The sequence below is a fragment of the Callorhinus ursinus genome, unplaced genomic scaffold (assembly GCF_003265705.2).
Source record: "Callorhinus ursinus isolate GAN/ISIS: 27379988/994484 unplaced genomic scaffold, GSC_fseal_2.0 scaffold1, whole genome shotgun sequence".
NCBI classification, from domain to species: Eukaryota; Metazoa; Chordata; class Mammalia; order Carnivora; family Otariidae; genus Callorhinus; species Callorhinus ursinus.
Window position 1 is genome coordinate 140385721 of NW_027397063.1, and position 12630 is coordinate 140398350.

The following is a 12630-nucleotide window of genomic DNA, read 5'->3' on the forward strand; positions in this document are numbered from 1 at the left end:
TGCAAAAAGCAAAAAAAAAAAGCCCCAACTAAATTCTGTTTATAGGGGAGAAACTAAGCATAAGAAAATAGTTTGGTTTGAAGTAGAAGAGTATAGAGAGACACAGCAGACACACACTGATCCAGAGAAAGCTGGTGTGGCTATATTAATGCTGACCTTTGCAAACTTTCGGACAAGGAGTATTGTTGGAGGAAAAGAAACATTTAATAATGATAAAAGCCAGGCACCTGGCTGGCTCAGTCCAAAGAGCATGCAACTCTTGACTGAGATCATGAGTCTGAGCTCCATGTTGGGTATAGAGATTACAAATAAATAAATAAATAAACTCAAAAAATGATGAGTCAATTCAATAGACAGGTATACAAATCTTATATTTGCATGGACCTAATAACATAGTTTCAAGATATATACAGCAAAATCGAATGGGATTAAAGTGAAAAATAGACAAACTCACAATCACAGTTCAAGATTTTAATATACTATTTGCCGTGACTCATAGAATAAGCAAACAGCAAAAATCAGCAGGCATAAAGAGCAATCTGATTTAAACAGCTCCAACAACCACTCAATACACCCATTCTTTTCACGTGTACATGGAACATTTACCATAATAAACCATATTTGGGGTCATAAAACAATTCTCAGTAAATTTCAAAAAACCAAATGCACACATATATATTCTCTGAGAACGGTGGAGTCAAACTAGAAACTAAAGCATAAGGAAATCCCCAAATGTTTGGAAATTTTTTTTAAAAGATTTTATTTATTTATTTGAGAGAGAAAGAGAGAGTGAGCAAGAAAGAACGAGAAGGATCGGGGGAGGGGCAGAGGGAGAGGGAGAAGCAGATTCCCCACTGAGCATGGAGCCTGATGTGGGGCTGGACCCTGGGACTCGGGGATCATGACCTGAGCCAAAGGCAGACACTTAACTGAGTGAGCCACCCAGGTGCCCCCCACCTCCCAAATGTCTGGAAATTTTAAATTCATTTCTGAACAACTCATGATACAAAGAATTCACAGTAGATGGGATGCCTGGGTGGCTCAGTCGATTAAGCGTCTGCCTTCGGCTCAGGCCATGATCCCAGGGTCCTGGGATCGAGTCCCATATTGGGGGTCCTTGCTCAGTGGGGAGCCTGCTTCTCCCTCTGCCACTCCCCCTGCTTGTCCTCTCTCTCTCTGACAAATAAATAAATAAATAAAAATCTTAAAAAAAAAGAATTCACAATGGAAAATAGAAAATAATTTAAATGGGAAATCAGTGAAAATCAACTGTATGAAAATGTATGGGATACAGTGTAAGCAGAGCTGGAGGAAATTTTGTAGCTCTAAAGACATCTTTCAAAAATGAACAAAGATTGGTAATCAGTAATCTAAGATTCCATTTCAAGAAGCTAGAATAAAATAAAAATTAAACCTAAGGAAAGGAGGTAAGATAAAGATAAGAGCAGGGGCACCTGGGTGGCTCAGTCAGTTAAGCATCCAAACTCTTCCTTTTGGCTCAGGTCATGATCTCAGGGTCGTGAGGTCCAGCCATGGGCAGGGAGGAGCCCCTCAGGCTCCACCCTCAGTGGGGAGTCTGCTTGATTTCTCTCTCTTCCTCTCCCTCAGGACTCCCCCACTTGCTCTCTCTCTCTCAAATAAATAAATAAATCTTTAAAAAATAAGAGCAGAAATCAGTGTAAAGACAAAAACATAAAATCAACAAAGCCAAAAGCTGTTTTTTGAAAAGATTAATAAAATTCATAAACCTCATAAGACTGATCAGGAACAAAAAAGAGAGAAAATACAAATCACCAATGATTTGGTGTGAATTAGGAGTGAAAAGGACATTACTTCATATTCTCATAAAAATGCTATAAGAAGATATTGGAACAACTTTATGCCAATTTGACAACTTAAACTGGGAAAATTCCTTTAAAATCACAACTTTCCAACACTGAGACAAGCAAAGACAGAAAATCTGAATAATCTTTATCTGCCAAAGAAACTGAATGCATAATTGGAAATCTTGCTACAGAGAAATCCCAGATGGCTTCACTAATGGATTTTACCAAACTTTTATGGGGGCAGTAACACCCAATATTTTGCACAAACTCTTTCAGAGAGTAGTGGCGAAGGGAATACTTTCCAACACATTTTTGGAGATCACATCTGACCAGGACATTTTTTTTTAAATGTAATTAACATACAGTATATTATATTAGTTTCAGGTATACAATATAGTGACGCAACAGATCTGTATATTTCTCGGTGATCATACATAGTAAGTGTAGTCACCACCATCTGTCACCAAAAAACATTACTGACTGTATTTCCTATGCTGTGCTTTTCTTCTCCCCGACTGGTTTATTTTAACACTGGACATTTGTACATCTTAATCCTCTATTTCACCCATCCTCCCCCGACCTCCCCTCTGGCAACCACCAGTTCTTTCTCCGTATTTAAGAATCTGGTTTTTTGTTTCTCTCTTTTTTTCTTTGTTCATTTGTTCTATTTCTTAAATTCCACATACAAGTGAAATTGCATGATATCTGTTTTTCTGTCTCTGACTTATTCACTTAGCATAATACATCTAGGTCCATCCATGTTATTGCCGATCTGACCAGGACATTTTATTTTATTTTATTTTACAATTTTATTTAATTTTTTAATTTTTTATTTAAATTCAATTAATTAACATTTTTTAAAAAGATTTTATTTATTTATTTGTCACAGAGAGAGAACACCAGCAAAGGGAGCGGCAAGCAGAGGGAGAAGCAGGCTCCCTGCTGAGCAAAGAGCCTGATGCAGGACTCGATCCCAGGACCCTGGGATCATGACCTGAGCTGAAGGCAGATGCTTAACCAACTGAGCCACCCAGGTGTCCCCAATTAAATAACATTTAATGTATTATTAGTTTCAGAGGTAGAGGTCAGTGATTCATCAGTCTTACATAACACCCAGTGCCCATTACATCACGTGCCCTCCTTAATGTCCATCACCCAGTTACCCCAGCCCTTCACCCTCCTCCCCTCCAGCAACCCTCAGTTTGTGCCATACCACCCTGAACGTGCCCGATCTCGTCTGATTAAGAGTCTCTTATGGTTTGTCTCCCTCTCCGAATTCATCTTGTTTTATTTTTTCCTCTCTTCCCCTGTGATCCTCTGTTTTGTTTCTTAAAATCCAAATATGAGTGAGATCATATGATAATTGTCCTTCTCTGATTGCCTTATTTCACCCTCTAGTTCCATCCACGTCGTTGCAACTGATTTCTGTACATTGATTTTATATCCTGCCACATTGCTGAATTCTTGTATGAGTTCTAACAATTTTGGGGTGGAGTCTCTTGGGTTTTCCACATAGAGTATCATGTCATCTGCAAAGAGTGAGAGCTTGGCTTCTTTGCCAATTCGGATGCCTTTTATTTCTCTTTGTTGTCTGATTGGTGTGGCTAGGACTTCTAGTACTATATTGAACAGCAGTGGTGATATGTCCTGCATGTTTCACCAGGACATTTTTTTTTTAAAGATTTTTATTTATTTATTTGACAGAGAGAGAGACACAGCGAGAGAGGGAACACAAGCAGGGGGAGTGAGAGAGGGAGAAGCAGGTTTCCCACCGAGCAGGGAGCCCGATGTGGGGCTCAATCCCAGGACCCTGGGATCATGACCTGAGCCAAAGGCAGACGCTTAACGACTGAGCCACCCAGGCGCCCCTCACCAGGACATTTTAAAAGGAAAATTACAGGTCAATATTTCTCATGAACACAGATATGAAAATTCTGAGAATCTAATTATTTATTAAAATGATCGTGAACAAGAGGTCATTTTTTTCCAGGGAAAATACAGGTTGATTTAAAATAAGAAAATCAGACAATGTAGTTCATCAAATTAACAGAATAATAGAGGAAAGCTATATGATCACCTTAATAGATGTGAAAAAGCGTTTGATAAAATTTAAATTGATATGTGATAAAGACACTACAAAAACTAAAAAACAAATCCCAAAGCTAACATTATACTTAATAGTGAGATATATAGACTATTTCCAGAAAAAAGTAACAAAATCTTTGAAAGTTGAGATTATTTTGCAATAGTCGGAGTTCATTAACTGTCATGAAATATGCCTTGTGCCTGTAACCACATTTCTAAGAGTATCCCTTCATGTAGCCTCAGACTCCAGTGTAAATCATTTTTGTCTCCTAAAAGAAGCACCCCTGTCACAAAATGTAGTCTGTGGTGAAGGAACGGGAGGTGTTCTGACAGGAGGAGGGGGATCTTTCCCAGCCCTCCCTAGGTATTCGTCTTCCTATGAAGAAGAGAATATGATTGGAAATCTTCCAGAATATTTCTGAGAGGTGTTTCTTGAACTTCTCACCCATGAAAGCATAGATCACAGGGTTCACACAGCAGTGAGTGAAGGAAATGGTTTCTGTGACATGGGTGGCATAAATCAGCCGCTGGCTCAGGACACATCCATCCAAGATGTTCATGTTGAGCAGAGACGTGAGGAAGAGGGCCACGTTGAATGGGACCCAGAAGAGTAAAGATGCAATCACCACAATGAGCACCAACTTGATGGCCTTGGTCTTGTTGTGATTTTGGCAACTCTTCAGCTGGTGCAGGATGCTAATGTAGCAGAACATAAGGATGGTGAATGGGATCAACAGACCCAAGATATTCATTTCAAAGTGGATGAAGATCTTCCACTTCAGAGTCTGCTGGTTGTAAGACGAGTAACACTGCAGAATGCCATCTTCAGAGGCCACTTGGTACAATACTAGTAATGGGCTGGTGGCCATGAGGGCAATCAGCCACACGGCCAGACTCAGGGCTGTGCCCATCCTGGCTGTCCTCACTTTCATGGCATAGACAGCGTGGACGATTGCCAGGTACCTGTCCACACTCATAAGGGTGATAAAGAACATGCTGCTGAAGAAGCCAATGTAATAAAAACCAGAGACCACCTTGCACATTACAGTCCCAAACACCCACTGGTCCAGCTGATAGTGGGTTTGGAAGGGGAAGGAGAAGACAAAAAGCACGTCAGACAGGGCCAGGTTCAAGAGGTATATGTCGGTGATGCTCTTCAGCTTCTTACAGGTGACAAGGACAAGGATGACCAGGCTGTTTCCCAGAAGACCAAATACAAACAAGACGCAGTAAAAGACAGCAAGAAGCAACTTGCTATCTCTTTGGATAAGCTCCCCATCACAGGGGCTTGCGATGTCATCAGGATAGTAGTAGTCAGTTACCATGGTCACATTGGGCTCCAGTGTATAATCCATCAAGGCGGGAGGACCAGGTCAGAGAGGTGCCTAAGAGAGATTCATTCCTTAAAAATATTTTCATTTAAAAATATAGACTGAATTCTAACTGCCTCCCCTCACCTCATTCATATTTTGAAGCCCTAAAGCCCCGTTACAGACTGAACATTTGTTTCCTCCCCAAATTCATATGTTTTTTTAAAAGAAAAACATTTTATTTATTTACTTTGATGGAGAAAGAGAGAGAGACATCGAGAGAGGGAACATAAGCAGGGGTAGTGGGAGAGGGAGAAGCCGGCCTCCCGATGCAGGGATCCGTCCCAGGACCCTGGGACCATGACCTGAGCCAAAGGCAGGCGCCTAACAACGGAGCCACCCAGGTGCCCCTCAAGATTCCTATGTTAAAGCCCTACCCCACTTTGTGATGGTATTAAGCAGTGGGTTCTTTGGGAAGTAATTGAGTTAAATGAGGTCATGAGACTAGAGCCCTCATGAATGGGATGAGTGCCCTTATAAGAGTCACAGGAGAGCTTGCTTCTTCTCTCCGCTCTCAGCCACGTGAGGTTATAAGGAGAAGTCGGCGGTCTGCAACCTGGAAGAGGGTTCTCATCAGAGCCTGCTGGCACCCTGATTTTGGGCTTCTCAGCCTCTAGAATGGCGACAATTACATTTCTGTTGTTTATGAACCACCCAGTCTCCGTTATTCCGTGATAGCAGCCCAAACCGACCAAGACACCACCTAGGTCACTATATTTGGAGATGAGCCAGTAAGGAGGTAATTATAGTTAAATATATCATAAGGGTCGGGCCCCAATCCATAGGCCTGGTGTCCTTATAAGAAGAAGAGTCACCCGAGCATACAAGCTCTCTCTCTCTCTTTCTTTCTCTGCACGCACAGGGAAAAGACCAATGAGGACACAGCAAGAAGATGGAGGGTTGCAAGCCAGGAACAGAGGTCTTACCAGAAACCGGCCCTCTTGGCACCCTGATCTTGGATCTCTAGCCTCCAGGACCATGACAAAATTAATTTCTGTTGTTTAAGCCACCCGGTCTGGGGCACTTTGGTATGGCAGCCTGAGCTGACTGGTACAGATTATGATACTGAGAAGTGGGTGCTACTGTAACAGATATCTAAATGGCTTTGGAAGCTGCTAATGGGCGGAGGCGGAAGGAGCCTGAGGCGCGTATGCTAGAAAAAGCCGAGGTTGCCTGTTGGTGGCAATGTGGATGGTAAAGGTGATTATGCTGAGGGCTCGGGAAGAAGAGAGGAGGCTGGAGAGAGAGCTTCCATGGTCTGAGAGATTACAGGTATCATCATGAACAGAACGGGGGCGGAAATATGAACGTTAAAGGTGAGGTCTCAGGCAGAAATGAAGAATATGTTATTGGAAGTGGAAGAATTGGATCCTTGCTATAAGTGGCAGAGAACTTGGTTGAATTGTGTTCTAGTGTTTTGCGGAAGATTGGGTATTTGTCTGGGGTATTCCTAAGCCAAGGTTAAGAGGCAGCCTGGCTTCTCTGTGCCGATTATCATAAAATGCTAGAGGAGAGAGGTAAGTTGAAGGAGTCGTTACACAAAGAGGAATCCGAACTCGAAGATTTGGAAGCCTGTCCGTACCACAGAAATGAGGAAGTGTTTCTGGAGAATACGCCTAAGGTGTGGCTGGAGGACCACTCCACAGAGAGGTCACCCATGGAGTTCATCGGCCATTTCAACAGAAGCTAGGGGTAGAGACACTGTCGGTTTGGTCCAAAGCTGCAGAGACAGGACAAAATAAACCAACGCGTTTGGACTTCTGGGATTCTACAGGATGGGACAATAGAGCCATATGCCTGCGAGTACATTTTATCCTTCAAGAAAACGGAGGAATGACCCTGAAGATACAGAAATCATCAGGGCTAGCACTGTCCCCACAGGTGCAAGGGGTAAGACTGTTTCCTCCCCTTCCGGCAGGAGGCCCACCGCTTGGTGCCCTGGGGGCGGGGCCCCAGCCTGGGGTCCTGAGGTGACGCTGCCACCTAGTGGGGTTTTTTTTTAAGATTTTATTTGTTTATTTGATAGAGACACAGGGAGAGAGGGAACACAAGCAGGGGCAGTGGGAGAGGGAGAAGCAGGCTTCCCGCTGAGCAGCGACCCCGATGCGGGGCTCAATTCCAGGACACTGGGATCACGACCTGAACCGAAGGCAGAAGCTTAACGACTGAGCCACCCAGGCGCCCTGAAAATTATTCTTGAGCCTTACAACCTAATTGAATTTGCCTTGCTAGCTTTGGGGCTTGCCAGAGACCCACCACCCCTCTGTGCTTTCTGATTTGTTCCCTGCGGCATGGGAATCTCTGTCCTATGCCTGTCCCACCGCTGTATTTTCGAAGCGTGTAACTTGTCTGGTTTCACAGGCTCACAGCTGGAGAGGAATTCAGCCTCAGGTCTCACTCATACCTGATTTAAATGATACCCAGGTGAGACTTTGGATCTAGGATTGATACTGGAATGGGTTAAGACTTTGGGAGCTGTTGAAATGGAGTGCATGTACTTTGTACTTGAGGACGTGAATTTTGGGAAGCCAGAAGGCAGGATGTTAAAGACTGAATTGTGTGCCCATATATTGAAGCCCCAATTCCTACTGTGATGATATTTGGAGATAGAGCTTCAGGAGGTAATTGAGGTTAAATGATGTTGTAAGGGTGAGGTCCTGATCTGATTGGACTGGTGTCCTTCTAAGAAGAGGAAGAGATACCAAAAACCTCTCTCTCTTTCTCAGTACATGCCTAGAGAAAAGGTCCTAGGGGGTCAAATTAAGAAGGTGACTGTCTGCAAGCCAGGACGGGGCACTTATCAGGAACCCAATATATCAGCACCTTGACCTTAGACTTGGAGCCTCCCGACCCCTGAGAAAATACATTTCTGCCATTTGACCCACCCAGCCTGTGGTACATTGCTATGGCAGCGGAAACAGACGAAGGAGTCCAGGGGTGGGGGAAGGAGCATATGGAAACTGTATTTTTCCATCCAAATTTCCTGTAAACCTAAAGCTTCTGTAAACATTAAGGTCTATTAACATGCTTTTAAAAATTGAAAACTGCCCCAGCTGACCAATACAGGGGGGATTGGGTGGGATAAGAAAAGCCAAAATTTATGAAGACAATTTAAAAATTTTTTTTAAGATTTTATTTATTTATTTGACAGAGACAGCGCGAGAGAGAGCACAAGCAGGGGGAGTGGGAGAGGGAGAAGCAGGGGGAGTGGGAGAGGGAGAAGCAGGCTCGCCACCTCCCCCCACCCAGTAGGGAGCCTGATGCGGGGCTCGATCCCAGGATCCTGAGATCATGACCTGAGCCGAAGGCAGACGCTTAACGACTGAGCCACCCACGCGCCCCTTATGAAGACAATTTAAATACCTATCGTTCCACGACCCAGAATTAGCAATTGCTAACGTATTGTCAGATTTGCTTTTAGTTCTTTTTTCTTTCTTTCCCTCTCTTCCTGCCTTTCTAATGCAATACAGATGAAGCCAGAGTTCTCTTTACACAACCGATTCCCAGACCCCGGAAGCAAGTACAGAAACCAGTCTGGTACGGTTCATTCCAAACAGTTTCCCCTGTCCTTTTACATATTTTAATGTACCCCTAAATAATATATAATATTGTTTTGTGCTCACTTTTGACTTACACAAATGGTTGTCATGTCCCTCATTTTGTATCTTACTTTTCTTCTCCCCGCACTGTTGTTTTAGAAAGACAGCCACGCTCTTCTAAAGACTTCAGTTCATTCTTTTCACTGCTTTTATAAGCACCATAAATAACTATTTTAAAAATGCAATAGAAAAAAAAAACAATCCCAATCATTCTAGCAAAAAAATTGCTAAGGTTTCTAAGAACAAATGTGATTAAAACAGCAGCTCAGTTATGTAAAATATTATGAAACTTTGTCATCAAAGAGGACACAATTAAAAAGGAAACATTGCTATAGTTATGTGAGGGAAGACTCAACAATTACAACATGATAATTCTCGGCTTGATATTCACATTCAAGACGCTTTCAATTTGGACATTATTTTTCCAAGGTGTTTGGCTTCTGAACATTCAGACATCCCTGTCCACGAAGCCACCTTTCTTTCTATATTTTGAAATGCCTAGCAAGTTAGCCATTTTTAAAGATATTAATTTTATTTAAGTATGTACCCAAAGTGGGTTTAAAAACATAGTTTCTGAAGTATGGAGGTGGGTCTTTTTTTTTTTTTTGTGGCTAGTATCTCTCAAAATAATAGTCTCTCCTCCTACCTCTTCCTTCCCACTTGTCTAACAGTTGTTTAAAAAAAATAATTTTCTGTTTGCCTTCCTTCTATTCAGCTCTCCTAATAACCTAGAATAAGGGGAAGTCCTCAACTTATTCCTTCCCCAGATCCTTCCTGCTGAACCCCAATCCATTCTTCCCCCATGCTCTCTCATCAGTAAAATCTATGTGAAGTATTAAGAATGTCCATCATTTATTACAGTGGACAAGGTGTTTTAGATGCATTCTTTCATTCATTTCTCTTGAATCCCTGTAAAGCAGGCCCTCGTACCTCCTGTTTGTGGAGTTAGGGTTGTTATCTGAGTCTCAGAGACCATCAGTCCACTGACTAAAGTTACAGAGAGGGAGGCCATAGAGCCAGGACTCAAAACTACATCTACTCCAAATGCTTTTTCCTCTTCCATATTAGCTATTTTGTGGGTAGAGTAAAAACACTCCAGTCTTTTAGAAGTTAGGCCACCTGACTTTCAAGTTCTAGACTATCTTGTAACAGCTGAGTAACGGTTTGTCTGATAGAAACCTTGTAACCAGCACAAGGACAGATGCCTGGTGGTAAGAGGTATTTTCTTATCAACCTTCCCACTCTTATAGGAGCTTTGACTCCCTCCTAGCATCCTGCAGAGAAAATGGCATGGCTTGCCTCCCTCAGTCAGAGCCATGGACAGCCACTGAGACATTTGCAGGTTTGTGGACTCAGGACATGCAAAGATTAAAAAAAGAAAAAATTCACCTCTTCTGCCAGACTTCTGAAATATTTGCCTGCCCTTTGCTTTTTTCCCAGGGACATAAAAGTGTCCCTCCCTACTTCTATCCTTCTTCCCCAAGGATGCTCATTATTACATACCTTAATTAGAGTCTTTGTTCTGGAGATTTCAGTGTTGCTAATTCCTTCTTTTCAGAACCTGCCCTCTGTGTGTGCAGCCCAGTGAGCAAGAGCTCCTCTCAAGGGAGGTATCTTATCTATTTGTGGTGAGTGGCAGAATAGGGGTGGATCTACCATCCCACAGTTATTTAAGAAGTTAGAAAAAAAATTGATCTCACCCAAAATATACGTACGAGATGGCAAATGAGCATATGAAAATATGCTAAACACCTTATGTCATTAGGGAATTGCAAATTAAAACAACAGAGAGATATCACTACATAATTATTAGAATGGTTAAAGTCCGAAACCCTGACAACACTGAATGCTAGATAGAATATAAAGCAAGAGGAACTCTCATTTACTGCTGGTGGGAATGCAAAATTGTACCGCCACTTTGGAAGACAGTTTGGCAAATTTTTTTTTGAAAGAAGATTGGCAATTTTTTATAAAGCTAGAATAGGCTTACCATATGATCCAGAAATCATGCTCCTGAGTATTTACCCAAATGAGTTGAAAACATATCCATACAAACCCCTGAGCATGAATATTTATAGCAGCTTTATTCATAATTGCCCCAAATTGAAAGCAACCAGGATGTCCTTTGGTCAAGGAATGGATAAACAAGCTGTGGTAATGTACACAACGGAATATTATTCAGTGATTTAAAAAAACTATCAAGCCCCCCCCCACACACACACAAAGACACTTTATGCGTATATCGCTAAGTGAATGAAGCCCATCTGAAGAGGCTACATCTCATCTGATTCCAACTATATGACATTCTGGAAAAGACAAAACTACAGAGACAGTAGAAAAAAGGTAAATGGTTTCCAGGGGCTCAGGGGGAGAAGGGTGAAAAGGTGGAACACAGGACATTTTTAGGGTGGTGAAACTATTTTGTATGAAACTGTAATAATGGATACACATCATTGTGCATTTGTCAAAACCCAAAGAAGGTACAACACAGAATGAACCCTAATATAAACTGTGGGCTTCAGTTAATGATAATCTATGTTGATTCATCAATTTTAACAAATGTACCATGCTAATGCAAGATGTTAATTAGAGGAGAAACTGTGTGAGAGGAGGAGGTGGTATTACAGACTGAATTATGTCCCCCCCCAAGATGCATATGCTGAAGCCCTAACCCCCATTGTGATGGTATTTGCCTTTAGAGATGTAATTAGAGTCAAATCAGGTCATAAGGATGGGGCCTGGATCTGATAGGACTGGTGTTCCTATAAGAAGAGGAAGAGAAGGGGCGCCTGGGTGGCTCAGTTGGTTAAGCGTCTGCCTTTGGCTCAGGTCATGATCTCAGTGTCCTGGGCTGGAGCCCCGCATCAGGCTCCCTGCTCATCGGGGAGTCTGCTTCTCCCTCTCCCTCTGCTGCTCCCCCCCCTTATGCTCTCTCACTCTTTTTCTGTCAGATAAATAAATGAAATCTTAAAAAAAAGAAGAAGAGGAAGAGACACCAGAACGCTCTGACTGCATGTGTACAGAGAAAACACCATGTGAGGACACAGCAAGAAGGTGGCCATCTACAAGCCAGGAAAAGGCTCTTACCAGGAACCCAATTTGTCAGCACCTTGATCTTGGACTTCTAGCTTCCAGAACTGTGAGAAAATACATTTCGATCATCTAAGCCACCCAGCTTGTGGTATTTTGTTATGATGGCTCAAACAGACTAATACAGGATATATATGAGGACTTTCTGTCTTTTCTACCTAAATGGTCTGCATACCAAGAACTTCCCTAAGAAATAAAGTCTATTAAAATCTTTTTAAAGATTTTATTTATTTATTCATGAAAGACAGAGAGAGAGAGAGAGAGAGAGAGGCAGAGGGAGAAGCAGGCTCCCAAGGAGCAGGGAGCCCGACGCGGGACTCGATCCCAGGACCCTGGGATCACGACCTGAGCTGAAGGCAGACGCTCAAGCATCTGAGCCACCCAGGCGCCCAGTCTAGTAAAATTTTTTACTGAAAACTATATTAAAATAAGATGACCATTTTATCATTATTCTGAAGTTGTATAATTTCTATCTGTACTGGCTCTCCTTCATGGCATATGGCAGGCCCAAGTGTGGTGGATATGTGTGTGTATATGCATATATATTTGAATTATAGTGGTAGCAGTGATCATTTCTGTTAATGATTTCATTACTTACATGCTGTACATTGAAAATATCATCATTATGAAATGTTCCCTCTTTTCGTCCCATGGTGAGCA

General features: G+C 42.3%; 1 protein-coding gene and 1 long non-coding RNA gene across 2 annotated transcripts; one reads left to right on the plus strand and one right to left on the minus strand.

Moving 5' to 3' along the window:
• Window positions 1-456: 456 nt before the first annotated feature.
• On the minus strand, window positions 457-10525 carry CCR8 (C-C motif chemokine receptor 8). Its single transcript, XM_025884003.2, has 2 exons — window positions 10384-10525; window positions 457-5296 (listed from the first exon to the last, which is right to left on the minus strand). The coding sequence occupies exon 2, from the start codon at window positions 5264-5266 to the stop codon at window positions 4199-4201; it is 1068 nt and encodes a 355-aa protein (XP_025739788.2). The 5' UTR covers window positions 5267-5296; window positions 10384-10525; the 3' UTR covers window positions 457-4198.
• On the plus strand, window positions 7320-12420 carry LOC112833055 (uncharacterized). Its single transcript, XR_003210536.2, has 3 exons — window positions 7320-7705; window positions 10439-10508; window positions 11832-12420. It is a non-coding gene; the product is annotated as an uncharacterized lncRNA (long non-coding RNA).
• Window positions 12421-12630: the final 210 nt, after the last annotated feature.